This window comes from Gymnoscopelus microlampas (assembly GCF_963454915.1).
Source record: "Gymnoscopelus microlampas genome assembly, chromosome: 4".
In the NCBI taxonomy this organism is placed as follows: Eukaryota; Metazoa; Chordata; class Actinopteri; order Myctophiformes; family Myctophidae; genus Gymnoscopelus; species Gymnoscopelus microlampas.
Window position 1 is genome coordinate 46,214,749 of NC_139941.1, and position 21,599 is coordinate 46,236,347.

At 40.7% G+C, this 21,599-nt stretch overlaps 1 protein-coding gene across 1 annotated transcript; it reads left to right on the top strand.

The window, feature by feature from the left end:
* Window positions 1-293: 293 nt before the first annotated feature.
* ift81 (intraflagellar transport 81 homolog) lies at window positions 294-19,903 on the top strand. The gene is made up of 18 exons (XM_084055099.1): window positions 294-744; window positions 1,491-1,594; window positions 1,990-2,170; window positions 2,266-2,355; window positions 2,632-2,697; window positions 3,954-4,064; window positions 4,870-4,954; window positions 5,861-6,024; window positions 6,334-6,429; window positions 6,940-7,086; window positions 10,483-10,632; window positions 12,969-13,097; window positions 15,046-15,135; window positions 16,011-16,097; window positions 16,273-16,344; window positions 17,468-17,553; window positions 18,046-18,091; window positions 18,637-19,903. The coding sequence occupies exons 1-18, from the start codon at window positions 601-603 to the stop codon at window positions 18,817-18,819; spliced, it is 2,031 nt and encodes a 676-aa protein (XP_083911225.1). The 5' UTR covers window positions 294-600; the 3' UTR covers window positions 18,820-19,903.
* The last annotated feature ends 1,696 nt before the right edge of the window (window positions 19,904-21,599 follow it).

Sequence of the window (21,599 nt, forward strand, 5' to 3'; positions counted from 1 at the left end):
ATGGTTTCTTTTTACTCTAGAGGATACTCTTATTTTGAAGAGATGGTCAACCGCAAGTCTTATTTCTGCTCCGTTATTTCTGCTCACGGAACACAACTGCGTAGTACGAAGGACCGACGGTGTCGCTTGTCAAAAATAACGGATCTACAAGCTATCAACGCGCTGATACGTGGTGCCTTGTTAGCGTGCAGATCTGTTCCAACGTCTCTTCTACGCCTCTGATCTGTTCTTTTGATGCTGCGATAATAACTTGCGCCATGGATTACCTCGAATATACTTCCTGTTAGCAACCAGGCAGCTCTAGAGACGCTTATCTCGTTTCCAAGACAGTTTCGCAACAACAGCGAACAAAACTAAATGTTTTATATTTGTTGATGTCTGTATGGATTTTTTTTTAAATAGCCAATTCTTTAGCCAGGTTTTGTAACATTTCAACTAGGTCTACCTTTTTGTTAACCTTCACAGGACTGTTAGAAGAAATATACAACAAAAATAAATGCTAGTTAGCGCCAGTTAGCTAAAGGTAAAAAACTAAACAAAAACACGTTGGTTAAGCTAGCTGGTTAATCAAGCATAAAGCACATTTAAATCGTTCTCAGGATGAGTGAACAGCTGAAATTGGTCGTTGAACAACTCAACAAAGAGCCCTTCAAGAAGAGTTTCAACCTCATCACGTTTGATTCTCTAGAACCCATCCAACTGCTGCAGGTGCTGAATGATGTACTGGCTGAGATAGACCCAAAGGTAAAGTTATGTCAACTTTAATAATGATAATAATAATAATAATAATAATAATACTTATTATTATTATTACACAGTGTTACCAGGGCCCTGTTAGCACCCAAAGGTGAGCCCACATGAGGTGCATGATTCACTGTGGCTGTTTATGTCACCTTGTATGATTCATCATGTCTTACTGTAAGTAACGAGTATACTGTGTAAAACCCAATTCTCCAGTGATGTAAAGTAACTAAGTACATTTACTCAGGTACTGTACCTAAGTACAATTTTGAGGTATTTCTTACTTTACTAGAGTATATCCAATTTTCAGTACTTTTACTTCTACTCCACTACATCTCAGAGGCAAATGATATACTTTTACTCCACTACAATTATTTGAAAACTTTAGTTACTAGTTACTTGGTAGATTTTGATTATTATTACAAAACATAACATACTCACTTCAGCCCTTTTATACATTTTGGCGATTTGAAAATAGCCGATCTGCAATATCTTGTATATCTGCTATTTTCAAAAGATTTTTATACATTTTATACATTTGAAAACTTCTGAAATGGGACATTCTGCATAATGAGTACTTTTACTTTTGGTACTTAAAGTAATTACATTTCAGTATTGATACTTTTAATTTAGTAAAAAAAAATTGAGTACTTTTTCCACCATTGTATGATTCAGGCGTGTCATCATGTGCTGCTGTAAATAACTAACCCTAACTGGAAATGTACTGTAAAACCCAATTCCCTTTCCAGCAAGCCGTTGACATCCGTGAAGAAATGCCTGAGCAGACAGCAAAGAGAATGGTTACTTTGCTGGGAATGCTGAAATACAAGCCTCCAGGGAGTCTGTCTGATGCGTAAGTATTTTTTTGATGATTGTTGTGATCTATGGGTTGAGAACTATCCCTTGAAATACAGAATGGTCTCTTATTTGGAAACTAAAAGACGTGTCCCTTTTTAGATTGGCTATTTTTTGGGTAATGTTCCCCCAGAATGGATGGTGGGGTTCAAGTGGTTAATATAATATAGAAAAACTTTACATATGTACACATACTGTGAGTGAGAGTTTATCTTTTTTCTGTGCTTCCCTCATTTGAATTTCAGGTAGTTTGCAACCCTAGTTGCGACCTCAAATATTCCCTATACTCTTGGTCAAATATAAATTGCTACTTAAAGAGACAGTAAAGAGACTCTGTCTCTTCTTATCTTCTTTATTTCCCCATCATAATTTCGCTCTTCTCACTTCATACAGGAGCAGTTTCAGACAGGGTCTGGTGACCGGGAATAAACCTGTCATCCACCATATCTTACACTGGTTGCTACAGAGGGTCACAGAGCTGAAGAAGAGGGCTTATCTGGCCCGCTTTCTCATGAAGCTGGAGGTGCCTGTAGACTTCTTGCAGGATGATGTAATCAGTGACACTTATCACCAGGTTCGTCAGCCACCACATGCCTTGTCTGTAGTCCTAAATAGTTCTTTCATCCTAAATGATCAAATAGACTACATATTAATACTGTGCATTTCTAGTATGCAGAGCTGGTGGAAGGATTTAAGACTTACCACAAGGAGTGTGAGCAACTGAGGACCTCCGGCTTCTCCACAGCAGAGATTAGAAGGGTAATAATAACATGTTCTCCCTTTTAAGAAATGATCAAGCTGCTCATCGTTTAAATGTAATACCTGTTAAAGTTATGTGACACAACCTGTGTTCAGTGCAAATGACGTCAAGGAACCTGATCATTTTAAATTGCCACCACTGCCAGTGACCAATTATAAATAATGATCTCTTAAAGATTTCCAAGTGTAATCTAAGTACGGTACACATATTACCCATAATATGTGGTAATATATGACTGCAAAAACAGCCCCTAAAATGTCCTCCTTGCCTCTTAGGACATAAGTGCGATGGAGGAGGAGAAGGACCAGCTAAACAAACGTGTGGAGCGGCTAAAGAAGAGGGTAAGAGACAGACCCTCCTGAGGATTGTGATTGAGCAATGAACATTTATTTATTTATTTAGAGGGGACAATGCACATTAATGAACATTCCATGCATGAAAGTGAAATGAATCAGCTGCTCGTGGAAACATGCCGGATTTAGCTAGAAGCTCATTTCCTTTCGTAGTCTATTACATTACATTACATTACATTACAGTCATTTAGCAGACGCTTTTATCCAAAGCGACTTACAATAAGTGTATTCAACATAGGTAGGGAACGAAACTACTAATCACCAGAAGTCTTAAGTGCATTTCCCGTAAAAACAAGCAACCAAGAGTATACCTAGCGCTAAGGTGAAAGTGCAATATATCTGCTACCTACTTTCTTAAACAGACGAGACAAAATAGCAAAATCAAGTGAGCACGAGCTAATACAAAAAGTGTATCGACTAAACAAGATCCAATAAAACAGTACAACAATACAACAATGTAGTCCCCACATAAAAAAAACAACAACAATATAAATATAACAGAATACAGAGGGAAACAAATAACTACCTAAAGAGTTGATTTAAGAATACCATAACTAAATGTGATATGATCCCTGGCATATACTAATGGCTTCATAACATAATAATTACACCCGTCAGGCATCTGACAAGGGTACTGTAGACTAGAGCATTGGTTTTCAAAGTGGGGTCCGGGGACCCCCAGGGGTACTTGAGGGGGTTCCAGGGGGTCCCCAGCTAAATGATGGATAGGAACTAAATGGACCTTTATGGGTCTGTAACTCTGAGAGTGTCCAAATGGAACCAAATGGACCCTAATGGGTCCATTTGGTTCCATTTTGGACACTCTCAGAGTTAAATTAACATTGATTTTACAATATAAATTGGGGTCCCAGAGATATAAATGCCATTAAATGGGGGTCCGTAGCCCTAATGCATGTCAAACTGGGGGTCCTTGAAATTAAAATGGTTGAGAATCACTGCTAGAGAGCCGTAAAAAAAACCTTCTCTTATGGGGGGTCCCTGGCATATCTTTTCAAATGGGGGTCCGCGGGGTAATAAGTGTCAATTAGGGGGTCCTTGACATGAAAAAGTTTGAGAACCACTGGACTAGAGTAATGGTGTGCAGAATAAGTGGGTATTAACTTTTAGGCCCTGCCAGGATGGGTGAAACTTGAGTCTGTCAAAGACACTTGGTTATTTATGTGGAGGCGTTGATAAGCCTGAGCAGTAGGATGTCATTTGATTTAACCTTGTATGTCCACTAGGTGGAGTCAGTGTCCAATCACCAACGGATGCTGGAGATGGCTGGACAGCTGCGTGTGGAGAAGGAGAGAGAAGAGTCTCTGTCTCAGCAGAAACAGGAACAGAAGAATCAAGTAAATGGCTTTGGTTCTTATATGGTTTTGTCTCTCCGCATTGTGTATATTGGAAGACTGAAAAGAACGTGCACGTCTACATACATACAGTCTTTCTTTGCTGCATATCATCTCTCTGGTGTGATAGTTTGGGATGAAGGTCAATCTTATAAAAATCAAGAACCTGGGACAATTTATCTCCTTTGCACACACACACACACACACACACACACACACACACACACACACACACACATGCACTTTCTAAAATCCAAATCAATCGATCAAATGAATCATCCTCTATTGTCTAGTTCATTGGTTCTCAAAGTGGGGTACGGGGACCCCCAGGGGTACTTCAGGCGGTTCCAGGGGGTCCCCAGCTAAATGAGGGATAGGAACCAAATGGACCCTTATGGGTCTGTAACTCTGAGAGTGTACAAATGGAACCAAATGGACGGACCCTAACGGGTCCAAATGGATCAATTAACATTGATTTTATAACATAAATTCGGGTCCCAGAGATATAAATGCCATTAAATGGGGGTCTGTAGACCTAATGCATGTCAAACTGGGGGTCCTTGAAATTAAAATGGTTGAGAATCACTGCTAGAAAGCCGTATAAATCTTCTCTTATGGGGGTCCCTGGCTTATCTTTTCAAATGGGGGTCCGCGGGCTAATAAGTGTCAATTTGGGGGTTCTTGACATGAAAAAGTTTGAGAACCACTGGTCTAGTTGTTACGATTACATTTTTGGCATATTGCACATTACAACATTTAGGCTATATTATTAATCTATGCTAATGAGCTCTCATCTGCATGTGATCAGCTGTTCCAGGCAGAGCAGAGACTGCAGAGATCCCAGCAGCAGTTGAAGGACCTGCGACAGGCAGCAGCAGATGCCAAGCCAGAGAGTAAGCTTCCCTCCGTCACCCCCATCATAGGCCACAGCTGGATAGAGAGGTTGAAGGATACACAAGAGCAGTGGTTCCCAAACCTTTTTAGCTCGAGACCCAAAAAGAGAAATTTGATGTCTCCCCGGGGACTCAAGCAAGTGAAAAGAGCTAGATTGGCTTCATGGAATTTCTTTGATTTTAATAAAATAACATCTTTTGAAATAATTAGAAAAAAAATTAAGAAACCAAAAATATTCACCTGCAACCCATAAAAATGAGTCCGCGACCTCAAAACTGGTCTCAACCCACTGTTTAGGAAACACAAAGCACAAGAGTGTTCATAGGGAATATCAGGGTGTCTCTCAGTTAATTGGATCCACATCTATTAAGGCCCTGTAATTATACTGCTCTTTTGAAGTGCTCTAATGAGGCTTATCTGATGTGGTGTCTTCTGTTCTTGGTCTGATCTGGCGGCGGGCTCTAGCAGAGATTTACACATTTACACGTTCCCAAAATTACCGTTGCAAAAACAGGCTGAGGTGATGCTTCACAAGTGAGATCATTTATCACAGCTCACAATGCGAGACATTGTGAGCTTTTAGGTCAGCTATTTTTGAATTTATATTTTTTTTGCATACAATGACGTGCCCAAAATATGGATGTCAGGTTGATAGTGGTAAAAAAAAAAAACTTTTTCCACTAACATCCAAATAAAGATTCTACTTATTTGGTGGTCATCCCAATGCTCAATGCTGTGTATTGTATAAAGCCACTGACTTGGAGTGGTACACTCTTGATCTTTTGTTTTATTTCACTGAGCAACCGGAGCAGGTGCGTGAGCTGTACTCATTGTGTTTTCAAAGCCCATAAGACTTTGTTTAACCCAATCAAAAGGCCATATTTAAAGCTCTGTCTGTCTTTCAGGCTTAATGAAGAGGTTAGAAGAGGAGATGAAGATCAACTCCTATATGGTTTCTGACAAAGTTCCCAAGGAGCTGGAGAGCAAGAGACGCACAGTGCAGTACCTGCAGAAAGTACTGTCTGAGCCAGCCATGGGTCAAGCTGAGCTCCACGAGCTGGACGACAAGGTGAACTAAGAATATACCGAAGGTTGAATGAAACAGCTGGAAATGAACACACACGCACACACACACACACACACACACACACACACACACACACACACACACACACATTTTATTCTCCCAGAGTCTGAGTAAACCTTGTTGTTGAAGTCTATTTATGGATATCAGAGCTAAGCTTTTCTGCTTTTGAAGTGGTAGCTGGGGAAGACGGGCAAAATATATCTGGAAGACCATTGTATCTTACAGTCAACATTAATGTGTCATTAGTTTCAAAATGGTATGTTTGTCTTCTTTGTATAATATTTCCCTCAGATCAAAGAAGTCAATGCTCAGATAAACCAGCTAATTGAAAAGAGGATGATGAGAAATGACCCCATGGATGACAAGCTGACCCTCTTCAGACAGCAGGTGATGTCTTCTTTATTTCCCTTCTTTTATAGATTTCCTATTATCCTTTAACGGTCCCTCATGCTCATTTCATCCCCGTTGTATTTCTTGGCCCCTGATGTAAGGCCAGGCAGTTTGGGTGTTCTGTTTAGATGATAGATGTAGCGTGACGCCACTGCTGAGCGCTGGTTTATTGTTCCGTCAACAAGTTTATTTATGGTCAAATATTTCACTGTGTGGCCTTTTTCTTGTAGTGTTTTTCTGCTATAGGAAGCCAGCCTGCTAACGGGGCCGGCGGATGTAACTGATGTCTCTCATGTTTCATATTTTGTCAAGCTCCCACCAGCAGCCGTTGTTTTTGTTTATGTTGCAATGACGTTTCATGTTTCATGTCTGGTCCAAGTCCTTGGCGTTGCTTATTTTCGTTCTCCCTCATTCTCCTATTTTGTGAGTTACGAATATGATCATTCATGTCACACTCTTGTGTCTCTGATCCATGTTTGTATACTGTCTGTAATTGGACTCTTTCAGGCCTCCATCATTATTCGTAAGAAGGAGGCAAAGGCAGAGGAACTACAGGAAGCGAGGGAGGAACTGGCAGCAGGAGAGAGGGAGCTGACCCAGCGGAACAGCCAGGCACGAGGTCAGGATGGAGACGAGATCATCCGCGGTGACGAGGTACACAATTGGAAGTGTTCCTCACCACTCACTGTGACGTTTTTTCTGACACAACCTAAATATATCCGCTAATTATCAGCCAACTCTATTTGTTGAGGAGGTGTTTGGACTGAGTGCTACATCGTGCTATTATTGGTACCTGTAAACACTGTGTAATGTTTTATCACACAGAACCGAAACAGAAAGATTCAACATCGTTCTTATAACTGAAAATCTGTTATTTTCATCTAGCGATATGTTAGCTTGACTTTAGTGAACACTTAGCAGTAGATTTTTGAACCCACGGTGAACGAGAGCGTCTATTTCTGCTCTTGTGTAAACACTGAGGGGCACACTGTCTAATGGAACTTATCCCTTTTCCCTGCTCTCCCTCCCATTCCCATGCACGGCTATAAAAAGAAACACAGCAGAGAATACCCAGAACAAGGAACAGAGCTGGACAAACTGTTTGAAATGTTGGCTTTTTATACCCAACCTTTTAAGTGTAATCAATCTTCCGATTCAGTTTAGCAAAATGTCCTGAACCGTCCAGCTGTGTAAATTCCTCTTCTGTGCATAAAGAACTACATTCCAATATTAGACATACACTTTTTGTGGGGGAAAAGGGACACTTGCTCTCACGGAACGTGTGATTACACAAAATGAAAGAAAATTATGATACTTTGTTTAGCATGGTAAATAGCTTACAATGCTACAAAGCTCACAAAGCATTGTGAGCTTGTAAATCTGCTATTTGTCAATGTTTTTTTTAATTCTGGGAAGTCTTTGTAAAATGTATACAAAAATAAATAATACAATTTAAAATAACAATAATAATAATTATTATTATTTGCCTATAATTACATGCCCAAATAGGGATGCCAGGTTGTGATATCTTCGATGGCCAGTGTCTAACCTATTTGTAGAACACAAACGGAGATGGTGATATGATATATGGGGTCTTTTTTGGGAGCATCATCAGGTACACGTACTTTTGAGTGAGCGTCTTTGCACTTTACAGAGTGCCATCGCTGCTTTGTGTCAGTGCACACTTGAACCCATGTGCACACAGTAAGATTAAGGATAGAGTTGTCCACTCTTCACGTTTCCCATTATATGGACTATAAAAAGGTCTGTAATAGCCAGGGTTGCTGATGGATGGCTTGCTGAGAAGTTTTATGACCAGGTGCTTCACATGCACTGAGATCCACGTGCTGAGAGCTGAACTGGCTGCTGAAGCATGGCAGTCGTAGCATGATGTCTGAAATAGCAATGACCACTTTCTCCCTGCTCGCGTGTGTGTGTGAGTGAGTGTGTGTGTGTGGGAGGAGGTTGGAAGGTTGCCATCAGCTACTGTACTATGTACTATTTTTTTACGTAATGGATTTTCTGCTTTACCTTAAGGGTGTAGAAAGACAGAGTGGGCGATGACGAGATAGAAACAAGAAAAGAGGAAGAGAGTAGTTGGATTCTAACCCATGATGCCGCACACATTTCTAATATGCGCTTTAATTTCCTGAACCACCAGTATTCCCCAGTGTTTTGTGCTTTTTAAATTGAATCGGAAATTCTTTTTCAAAATAATCTAAGAGGGACCTGGTTGCTGACAGACGGCAGACAGATGAGCCAGTAGATTAATGTAGTAAATGGAGAGGGTTGTCTCACAAGCCACTTATCTGTCTCGTCTGTTCTGATTTTGGGCTTTTGGCCACGGTGGAGACGATCACCTTATCAGAGGAATTTTCCATTCTGCTGGTTGTATGTCATCACGTGTCAGCCACCAACTGTGGGGCCTCTTTAGAGGGATGACACGATCTCGCCCATCGTTGGTCGACTGGTTGAATACTGTAGTGTACATTGACTGCTGTACTATCCGGCCAGTCAACCCACCGCCATTACTGATGAATTGAGTACAATGGACCACAATGGAAACATAGCCCCCTGGGGGTTTCTGTGTTATCCTTTTGGCATAACGTTGGACTGTACTACATGTATTGTTGTTAACTAACTTGATAATGAAGTATTCAATCAATCAATCTTCATTGAGGAACCCACATCTAGGCCCGTCACAATTATTATTACATAATCGCAATTATTTGAGATAATCTCTCTATTATCTTTGCATCGTCATAATCGTTTCCATGTTGAAAAATGTTCACACATTTTCAAATATAAAAAAAAGCAGAAATAGCTCATCTACAAGCTTACAACGCGTCACTTTGTGACGCGTTGTAAGCTTGTAGATCAGCTAGTTATTTGTCATATCTGCTCTGTGCAATTTTTGATTACGAAGCCTAAAAGGCAAACAGAAATTAAATGTGTATTCATATATTTCAATGTTCAATGCCAAACACACAATTAAATCGTTAATCGCCATTATTTGAGTGACAATCAATCGTCAACTTACATTTTGTAATCGTGACAGCCCTACCCACATCCAGTCTAAATAATGGGTGCACCTTCCTATCTGGAAAGACCATTTTACATTAACTGCAACTTTTTTGAAAACTGCTGCTATATTGCCTTATTGCTGACCCATTCATAGATGTATCTGTGTGTGGCTGTCTGATCCACTGGCCAATTTAGTAGCAATTTGTTTTGAGGACATACAGTACTGTAGGTGACAAGAGAAAGCTATGCAGCATTATTCTGACTCGCTAATTCCCCTTTCAACCTTGTCTGCCCTTGATGTCCCGAAATACACACACCCGCACATGCACACACACACACACACACACACACACACACACACACACACACACACACACACACACACACACACACACACACACACACACACACACACACACACACACACACACACACACACACACACACACACACACACACACACACGCACAGCACACGCACACACGCCTTTCATGCCCTGTGGGATATGATTTCTGGGGCTGATCTCCTGTGACCATGTAACATTACATTTATAGCTGCTCTTGGTTTCGGAGGAGCCTCCATGTGCCCTGCAGAGAAGATTCAGGGTGTGGAGTGAGTGAATGCTGTGTCCAGTGGGACAGACATGGGACAGTCTGCCAGAGGAAGATGTTTGCACTATGTTACTGGCGGATTGCCTTGAGAGGGTCTGGTGACCGTTTCCAAACCATCACAGCAGACTCCTCTGCTGCAAGCAGTGCGCCAGTTTTCTGATCCATCACCCCCTGGGCTCAACCCATTGTCAAATTCTTCAAATTACTTTTTAAGCTGTATTTCAGCGGTGCATGATACAGTGTCAGCAAACATTCCCTAAACTCATCCTTGACAGATGAGTTTAGGGTAGGGTCAGAGCCTTCATTATGATCTTTTATTTTTTTAGGTCACTTAGCAAGGTCAAAATTTAGAAAAGCGTAAAATCTCGTTCCGTTCACTGTTGTATCCAAGTCCAACCTATTGATTCTTCCACAGTTTAAGCGCTTGGTGGGGAAACTGCGCAGCAAGGGAACGGTGCACAAGAAGAAGCGACAGGAGATGGCTGAGCTGAAGGCAGAATATGGCGTTCTCCAACGGACAGAAGAGATTCTGAAGCAGAGGCATGAAACCATCCAACAGCAACTGGTAATTCATTCCACAACACCTTCAAAAAAATTCAACATTTTTCCTTTTTTAGATTTGTGTGCATTTCTGCTTTCTTTTTGATAGTGACAATGGTATAGATAGAGGAAGGAAAGCTGGGAGAGAGAGGGGATGACATGGGTTGCAGCCACGGGTTGGATTTTGACCCGTGAGCTACTGGAGCGCCCCCCCAACCAGAAAGACTTTATTAAAAGCACATTCTTATTCACAGCAACAGCCTGGGTAGTAGTGGTTGCATGGTTACATCTATTGCACTCTGACAGTCTGTTGGCCACAGCTGAAGGTTTCAATGCCATCCTCCAAGAGACTTTTTATATTAATAGCAGTGGTTGGGAGGGTGGGGAAGCATGTTCGTCATTCGCTAATGTCACCTGCATTTTCCCAGCTGGTCCAGGGACGTCCGCCAGCAGCCTAAGCCAGCTTCTGTGAACTTCAGGCAACCAACTGTCCATACGCAGACAATAGACATTCTCAACCTTTCTAAGCATTCACGTCGTGTGCATGCATTACATCTTGTCCTCCATTCATACAAACTGCGTTAGTGATGAAGTGGTACAGAGCTTCCTAGAAATGACTTCACACCTCTCTGATGTCCCAGCTCCCTGACTTGCTGATAGCCTGTCTGGCGCAGGCCAGGCTGAGCCGCTGCTATTTTTGATGGCTGCATCTGCTCCACCGTCTGCATCCCACCATAGGAGGTTCTTTTTTCCCACTGTGAACTCGGTCTCCCTGGTCATACTAGCCTAGCTGGTGGTTTATCAGACTGAAGTACACAAGTCCTTTTATTCAAAGTGCCTTGGGCACATATTCAGCACTGGTCACGAGTATGGAACCCCTTACCCTAGCAGTAATCTTTCAAGACAGATTCTGCTAACAGCATGTCATGTTGTGTTATTAGTAGGAATAAACACAAAAGCACCCGGGAGGAAGTGGACTAAGAAAGGGGAGGAGCCATACTGTACTTGTCATTCAAAATCTTCCATGGTGGTGTAACGGGCGGAGGGGAGTCTGGGGATTGAATCCTCCGTCTTGGCCGGATGCTCCAACAAACACAATTGGGCGCTTTTGCGGGTGGGAAGCTGGCAGAGGAGGGCAATATCTGTCGCTGCATTAGCGAGGATGCACGTGGTTGTCTATAGACGAGGGGGGAAATTGGCATAGCGACTACATTTGGAGAAAAGGCTTGAAATATCTTCCTGTACCAGCAGTTGGTTGGGTGTTTGATTGTTCTTTCAAATGTCACAGCTTTTCCACCCCTAATCTACAGTTTGCTATGTAATTACACGCATCTCATCCAGCTCAACTTGAGTTACACTGAGAACAAAATGGCCTCTAGTCCCAGGCATTAACCTGTGCCATTCCATCCTGTGTGAACACGATTTAGCATTGGCCATTGATTTGTGCCAGCAAGTAGTTGGTGCTAGTTTCCCATTCAGATATCAAATAGAGTACGACCCATGCCTGAGTTTTGGGTCTGATGACAGTCCCGATTTTGAAGAGTCCTTCCAGTCCTTCCTCCGATTACCAATGTTTGACCGACAGATTGTCAAAGAAAAAGAAAAGTCCAAAGCTTTAGATTGATTAAAGTCTCTACTTGAGAACATTTTTTTTAAATAAATTAAACACAGATAACTTTTTGATAGATAAAAAAAGTAAATTAAGTATATTAAACATTTCACTTGACTAAATATACAATGAAGAGGCAAACAGGTCATTATAAGATACACACATAAACTGAACACTTTATTTAACCACAAAACAATTGGCTACAAGCTTGTAGAGCTGCTATTTTTAAGACACATTGGCTGCATAGTTGCCAAATAATGGCTGATATATCGGCCAAACCAATATATCTGGCTTTATTATCAAATGGGACACAGTATGAGGAGATACTACAGAACATATTTTTGGGTCAAATAATCTGTCTATAACACCTCAAAATGATCCATGTATCTTTATAATTACCTTGTTTGTTGACACGTCATCAGCTGACGTGTGTACAGTAATTACTAGAAGAATATGCTAACATTGCCCTGTGGTAATTATGCATCATTATCATTAGGATAACACACTGACTGACTGACACTTCATGTTTATGCTAACACTGAGGAAGATAGATGATGGATTACAGAAATTCCAGGCAGAACACGATCTCCTCTTCATGCTTGAAATTAGCATTCTCTTCTGACTGCAAAATTATTACATATGTTTATTTAACATGGAGGCCCTCGTGTGTGTGTGTGTGTGTGTGTGTGTGTGTGTGTGTGTGTGTGTGTGTGTGTGTGTGTGTGTGTGCGTGTGCGTGTGTGTGTGTGCAGCAATCCTTGGAGGCTCAGAAGGGGATTTCAGGGTACAGTGACACTCAGGAGGGACTTGAGAGGGTGTCAGCCACCAAGAGCGCGGTGGACGAGATCAAGGGGCGCACACTGGACGACATGTCAGAGATGGTGACTATACCAGGGAGTTTGATGTTCAGATCCACTCTAAAACAAAATCTGCGTGTTACAGCAGTTATTGAAAATATCCATAACTTCACTTTCTGTTTCTTCAACTTACTTGAATTGAAACCCTTGAAAGTTGCTAAAAAGAACCCTTCTTTATAAAACTGATGTATGTATAATTGAATTACAATGTCTATGAATCTGTCATTCAACACTTCTAAGAACGACTCAGGCTTCAGGCTAATTTAGACTTGTCGCAGCTTCAATTAGCAAATTAGCCAGTTGTGAAAGATATATACGGTACATACTGTACATACATACATACATACACACACACACACACACACACACACACACACACACACACACACACACACACACACACACACACACACACACACACACACACACACACACACACACACACACACACACACACACACACACACACACACACACACACACACACACACACACATTACATTACAGTCATTTAGCAGACGCTTTTATCCAAAGCGACTTACAATAAGTGCATTCAACATAGGTAGGGAACAAAACTACTAATCACCAGAAGTCTTAAGTGCATTTCCCGTAAAAACAAGCAACCAAGAGTATACCTAGCGCTAAGGTATACTCTTGGTTGCTTGTTTTTACGGGAAATGCACACACACACACACACACACACACACACACACACACACACACACACATACATACATACATACATACATACATACATACATACATACATACATACATACATACATACATACATACATACATACATACATACATACATACATACATACATACAGTATTCTATAAAGTGTTGCAACAATATGTCTCTTGCTAGGTTTGGAAAAGTGTTTGAGTGAGATATGTGCAGATATGTATTGAACGATCCAAGATCATAGTTACAGCCTTTTGTTTTAGAGTGGATATTTCGTTTAAGAAACAGTTGAGGCGCTCAAGGGATAGTCTAAACTGTTAAACCCCGTGCAAGATCAGGTCATACTCATCTTTGTCAGCCACTCACAGCAGTGAATATCTGACCAAGTGCTCAGCTCAGATGTACACACGTATATGGTGTCAGTGATTGCTTTATAAGAACTCTACATTAACTCTTTAACTGCCAGAGTATATACACAATCTACCCCCTTCCCTGCCAGAGAATAACATTGCAAAAATAGGTAACATGTGAATTTTGTCTCCGTTTATTTTTTAACATTGAAGTGAATGGAGCAGAAAATCTTCGCATCGCGTTATCTCCTGCTTCCTTTGTGATAAACAACAAAATAAATAATAATTTTTAATTTTTTCAAAAATCTCGTCAATCTCGTCGACGGCTGGCTGAGCCATGCGGAGAAAAACGAGAAATCTCGTCAATGGCAGGTAAAGAGTTAACCATGTTGGGTGATTACTAGTTACTTTTTGTCTGACTTTTTTTTCTCTTCAGTTTAGTTATCATTTTAGTTATCAACTGACAAAGATTAAAGAACTAAAGATGAATGTTTCCATGGCATCATTCATAGGGAAATTTGTGCCAGGATAATGTAGCTAACCATATTATTATTTGTATTGTTTGTTTGTTATGCCATTGTGTTGGGACACAATAACACTTCCATTGAAATAGATCAAGTTCCGGGACATTTCAAAGTTCTTTTAAGTGTTTCTGTGTTTCTGGCAGCTTGCAGTGCACACTTGGCAACAGGGCATACTGCTCTTAATGATAGATTCAAAAACATTCCTGGCTCCAGCCTAAAAGCAGACTTTCAGTCTCCTTGCAACCTGCCAATGATCCAAACTACTGGAGATGCTATTTCCTCAACTCCAACACAAATCTGTGTAGAAGACGCTGAGCAGTGCTATCCACTGGTATTATAGCCAAGTACAGTTTTATGTCCTGGCCTGGGGGCTTTCACATCAGATCAGTTGAGCTGTTGATCTCTTACAGGTGAAGAAATTGAACTCTATGATAGTGGAAAAGAAGTCAGCTGTTGCCCCGATTATCAAGGAGCTGAGGCCTTTGAGACAGCAGTGTCAGGTGAGTGTCATGTGATAAAAACCTCTGATTCTCAGTATTTCAATTTCCCATGTCTGTGTCATTTAGTGTGTTCAAACAGTTTTGCCACTGGAAAGTCACGTGAAAAAGAGCCCAGATTTGTGTGTGTGTGTGTGTGTGTGTGTGTGTGTGTGTGTGTGCGCGCGCACCGCACCTTCTTCCTTTGAACTCAATGGCCATTGTATAGGAGAAATGGACATCCTCTGCACCCTTGCTATTGCTATTCACTTGAATACAGGAATTTCCATTAATCTGTATGTGGAATTAATCCATTGTCTTTTTGAACTATACCTATTTTAGAAGCTTTACCAGTGTAATTGTTCAAGTCACTCACCTGCTTTTATTTGGAAATGTTTCCTGTGAAGGAGAATTTCGAGAGTGAGCGATATTACACTATTCTTACATGTACTAACTTTGACATAAAGCATGAATCTGTATTATAATTTAAAAGGTTTGGAAGACTTTTGCAACGGTCACTCTTCAGTCAAACCAAAACGAGTATACTGCAATGGTTAATCCCTAAGCTTTCTGCTCATTCTATGAGGCTTTTAAATCCCTTCTTAAAACACACTTTATTCTTTAGCTTTTAATCACACTTAAGTTCATGTCTTGATCTGCTTGTTGTATGTGATGTGTGACTTTGTTGTTGTTGCACTTGCAAACTTTCCTGTTGATGTTTTTTGTCTCACCCTGTACAGCACTTTGGTCAATTTCGATTGTTGTAAATGTGCTTTATAAATAAAGTTTGATTTGATTTGTATGACATTTTTACAATATATATCTATAAATATCTATGGTAATGAAAATAGTTATTAACCTCTCCCTGCTGTATTGAATGTGTCTTCTTATTAAAACAGGAGCTAACACAGGAACATGAGGAGAAGAAGGCCCAGTATGATAGCATTGCTGCTGGTTTGGAGAGCAACAGATCCAAATTGGAACAGGTGGGAGCATACAGCAAAACAGTTGCCCTAGCCTAGATAAAGTACTGTGTGCACTCATTTATCCCTTAGATTCTAATTATATATTTGGGGTATTCAGATGCAGCTTTTACGAATTAGCTCTGTGTCCCCAGAGACATTTATTTCCAATGTGTTGTCACCACCTTCTGCTTTGTAGGAGGTAAAAACCTTAAGAGAAGAGAACGCTCAGGAGGAAAACCGATATCACCACATCAATTGCACTAAGCAGGTAACCTTTAACAGCAAATAACACCTTCACCAAGGACAGGAAACAAAAGCTTTTCACCACAGTGGTTGTTTTTAGGGTTATATGTGCTGTACTACTGAGATTGTTGATTATTATTGAACGGGTGTATGTGATATTTTTTGTTAAAATTAATGTTAAATAACTCTATATTCAAGGCATAGTAGCAGAGTTCCCCCATTTATAAAGCTCTTCAGTAAACAGAAAAACGAAATCAGTTCAGGATAACAATTTTATACAAACGGGGGAGAGTTATGAGACCAAAAAACGGGTTAGAGCTTTAACTTTTAAACAACAAATCAAAAAAATACATAACTTACTCCCACTTTAAAGGCATAGCTATGTCTAACAAAACAATACACTACATAAAAAAAATGTACCCATCACTTCCCTCTCATACCAGCAGCTATCAACCACTGAAGTTGTGTGGTGATGTTTACCACATTGCCCTCTTTCGCTGTATTTTAGTGTTTTCACTGTTGTTTTGGTAGATAGGGATGTATTTGGGTTTTACCTTTTTTAGAGCTTCCAGCCTCAACGAGGGTGTGTTTAAAGAGATTCTATTTCATTCTGTTTTTAATGGAAACGCTCCCCCATCTCTCAGAGAGACGGGGAGGAGGAGGGCCAAGTATGAAATTCTTGTTTACAAAGAGAAAGCTACAGAAGTTGCATAATATACCTTTCTGGGGGGATTTTTCTGCCTTTATTGATAGTATACAGTATATTGACAGCAAATCGGGAGAGAGAGACGGGGAGTGACACGCACAAAGGTCGCTGGGATCGGGATTTCAACCCGCGACATGCTATCAGGCTGAATTGGAGCTCGTGCCCTGACCGCTAGACCACTAGCTACATACCTTTAATCCTGTTGCACAGACTTTGCTTAATTGTATTTATCTATCTATAATTGCACAGAATCTCTGCGTATCTGTGTCCAGCACATATCTCGAGAACCGTCCATATTCATCAGGTCATAGTACTAGACAAATGTATGTCGGAATCGCAATACACCAGCATTGGGCCGGTGGCTGGTGTTAATTTCACTCCCTTCCCCCAAACACCTGTACTCTGACTTTATACCTGAGCCCCCCATCTCTGCCCTCAACAGATCATTGAAATGCAAATGCAGAGGGCAGTAGAAGAGACCAAGGCATACGTGTCCTCTGATCCGCAAGAGAGGAAGAAGGCCATCAGGTGAGCACGCTGAGCCCAGCCTGCCAGCTGCTTTGGAGTTGATTAGCCCATTGTGATCCACATGCACCAGTAACACATTCACACTTATCTGCCCTGCAAAGGCAAACAGAAGTAAAGCCTGAGTTAGTCGCATGTGGGTGTTGCACAACGAAAATAGCAAATCTACAAGCTCACAGTACGTCACGCTACAACGCTTGTGAGCTTGTAGATTGGCTGTTTTCGGTGCACAACACCAGCACGCAACTAAGTTTATATCAGGCTTGGTTGTCTGTCAATATGAGGTCATAGAAATCATGTCAACAGTAAGGAATTGATGAAAACTTCAGCAGGTGCAATTACACATCAGGCAATCTAGTCATTCCACCTTGGGCAGTCCAGAGTTATCATCTGGCATTGTCATTGATTCAAACTCTTAGTAATTCAGATGAGTTAACTTTGAAAATGGCTTTTTAGACTACACTTGAAGTATGCTTATCCGGTTGTTTTTTACAGGGAAGTGTACATGAAGAACATTGCAGAGCAGGAGTCACTTGGCAAGGTGAGTACAGTTGGATGTGTCTACTGTCTCTACTCCACTCTCTGGCACTGCTCTGGCATCTGCTATGGATCAACTGCATAGACAGGCTCAGTACTTAGAAGTTATTTCTTCCTTATTCTGTCAAGAACATGGTCTGATCGCAGACAGGCGATGGCAAAGGGGCTGATGGGAAGGCTTGTAAGGCAAATTCATCAGAACAACAACTCATGTGGAAGACTTGATTCTCTACATCTCTATATCTTCTATAACATGTTACACTTATGAAAAGAAGTCTTACTATTTGTTTTAATTTATACTGATAATGTTTGGTGGAAGTTAGAGAGAATGTGCAAAGTTTAAACTAAATTATTAGAAAGCCATCTAAAATTAACCAACAACAATTTAGCCTATGTTCATATCATTCATTACAGCGCTCGCTCCGTCTCTCCCTCTCTCCCTCTCTTCCTCTCTCCCTCTCTCCCTCTCTCCCTCTTTCCCTCTTTCCCTCTCTTCCTCTCTCCCTCTCTCCCTCTCTCTATCTCTCTCTCTATCTTACTGGACTGCAGAAGTTACGTGAGAAACAGAAGGCTGTGAGGGAGAGCCATGGTCCCAACATAAAGCAGATGAAAATGTGGCGTGACTTAGAGCAACTGATGGAGTGCAAGCGGCAGTGCTTCATCAGAGCCCAGAGCCAGGCCTCTATTGGCCAGGTCATCCAGGAGGGAGGAGAGGATAGGCTGGTACTGTGAAGCCTATTTTGTGCTTAGTGAAAATGTGCTGTGTGACATGTCACATATTTTCAATTGAAAAAACAGTCGATGCTACAGAAATATTTTTGTCGACACTTTCACTTAAGGCTTGAGGAAGTCATGTACAAAGTATGTGCAGTAGATGTTTACTCTACTGTTGGACTGTCATAAGTCAATAAAGGCGTGACATACAGTACATTGTATCATTCAAATATTTTGCTGGTAGATATGTTACAATCTGTTTTATGTGAGATGTGTCTTTTAGTGAAACTATTACAACTATTACAGGATCATCTTCTTAATTATGATTGAGCTTGTTTTCAGTCAAATTACAGCCATCACTTGGAAATTTCATACAACTAAAACTTTGTCTCCCACTTAAAGTATATTAATGATTAGAGATTCTATCATGTCTACCTGGTTTCTCTAATATCAGTACAAGGTAATGGCAGACAGAAAATGTTGGCACATCCTCCGTTAATACGAAGACAGATAGAGTAGCTTACTATAACTACAAGTAGTGCAATGCGGGTTGTACTCTATTCTATGAATTTCCAACTAATGTTCATCTCCATGATGCTGTTCAATACCACTTGATTCCTTATCTCTCATGAAAAGCACTCTTCCGGTGATGACACCGTTTGAGGTGGCTCATGAATCCAGAGCTGAAAGGACACATGTCCCTGGAGGTGTCACGGGATAAGAGGTTTGTCTTTCTCTAGCCCACTGACTTCAAACATGTCCAGCGGCCTCCATTTTGACACATCTTTAAGAATACGCCTTCAATCAAAGTGTCTAACGATAACAGTATACAAAGTGTTGCACTTGGGACAGGGCTGCACTCAGCTATTTTTAGAAACAACAACCATGACCTTGGGCAGGGTAGCTTGCCAATTTTGGAATTCTATGAGACCTCCATTGTTTCAGGCTAGGCAGTGCAGTTGTCAAGTCAATTATCTATTTTACTTACCTGCATTTCCTATCCTATAGTCTACATGGATATATTTCTACGCTAGAGCTCAGCTTAAATATAAGTAATTACATTTTGCATATTTCGAAGGTGATATTAATCCTCTGGGAATTTTCTTTTCCTGTGCATTTCAAATAAATCACATAACATATTATGTCTCAATGAATAGGTATTGTTGTCATATCTTATGTCAGATGAATGCCATGGCCCATGTGTCTCTACAAATGCCAATTTAATACTGAAATGTATTTATTAGAGGGTTCTGTAATATTATAGTAAATCTTTGCCTTTTTTGCTTACTTTCTTTGCTTTTAAATGCTCCCAAAACACTCCCTTCAATCTAGGGTAAAATGCACACTATCTCTGAAGACCTTGTTAATGTTGAAAATTTGAAATGAATGAAGGAACACATTTTGCTCAAAGAACAGTTTTAAAGGCTTCATGCTGTTCCCTTTAAATGTGCTCATGGTTGTAATATGATTGCCTTCTCAGTACTCCCCCCAGGCAGATTGAATACTTTATTAGACAGAAATGTAAACAGCACGAGGTACAGTCAGACATTTGGGCTAAAAGGATAACACAAAAAGTCCTGGGGACTTGTTTCTCAATACTCAAGTAGAAGTACAATATTGTCACACAAAAAGCTCTGCTAGAAGTCAATATGTAATTTCAAATTATTTAATAAAATGTAAGCCCACAAGTATGTATAAAATATACAAGTAAGTCAAAATGTTGCTTGTGAACTTCACACATGGACAACAAAGCTCTCTTCAAACAAGGCAACCTTTAAAAGAGAGGGGGAGACAGAGTGAGAAGGGTGAGATCATAGTGCCACTCTGTATTCTGTAATCTAGATTCTAGAACAATGTAGAGAGATAGTTGCATGTTTTGTATACTTGGTGGTGGAAGAGGCTGCATGGCCTTTGGAACACCTTAACAATTGCAGAGACTGGGAGGAGATATAATGAATTGCATAAATTATAGATTCAGATGGTAATCTTCTAGAAAATGTAAATACATAGAGTTGCATAGAATGTAAACTCACTTTCAAATAAAAAAACGATGCCTCCACTCCAGTTAAAAGCAAATGACGTTGCTTTCATACGAATGAGGGCAACCAACCTTTAAGAGAGAGGGAGAGAAGAGGAGACTGAGAAAAAGGTGAGGGCCCTCCCTCTCCCGTAACCTAATATGTTGCTGACAGCCGCTGTTAGTGGTCCTTACACCAGATGTATCAAGTGTAGATTTTAGAAGGCAGGATGACGTGGACCTGGCGAGAATGGTGGTGATATAATTACGGCACAGTTTTCACTTTGTGCTGCATGTGGCCTCATGTGTCAACCGATGATGCATGTCAATTCCTCTCAAGAATCTGACAGTGATGTCCCGTGACCATGAACACGTTGGGGGCAGTGGTGGTGGTTGTGTTGAGAATGAGATACAGTTCCAAACAACACATTCTAAACCACACTTTGCTGACTCACTTAACACCATTTTAGGTGTCTGTATACAGTTGTGCAGTTGAAGTTAAAGTTTGTTATGGATCAGAGTCTGTCTGGCTGGCCTTATAAAATGTTTGACCAAATAAATATGTATTGTGAGGTGATGACAAAAAATTATTCGAGTTGCATTCTCTTATTTGGTTAGGATTAGGGTAATAATAAGCCCAGAGGTGTGTCTACTGTCTGCAGTCCCTTCTCATGTTCTCCACCAGCTTCTTCCTTGCACAGCAGGAACCCCAGTCTCAGTCACTCAAAAGAGACTAAGATTGATTGTTTTGTATTGATTCTGACATTTATATAGATTTATT

Coding starts and splice junctions, on each gene's coding strand:
- ift81 (XM_084055099.1), top strand. CDS start 601: ATGAGTGAACAGCTGAAATTGGTCGTTGAACAACTCAACAAAGAGCCC. Junction 6,430..6,939: donor TGACCCTCTTCAGACAGCAG/GTGATGTCTTCT, acceptor GGACTCTTTCAG/GCCTCCATCATTATTCGTAA. Junction 16,345..17,467: donor ACATCAATTGCACTAAGCAG/GTAACCTTTAAC, acceptor TGCCCTCAACAG/ATCATTGAAATGCAAATGCA.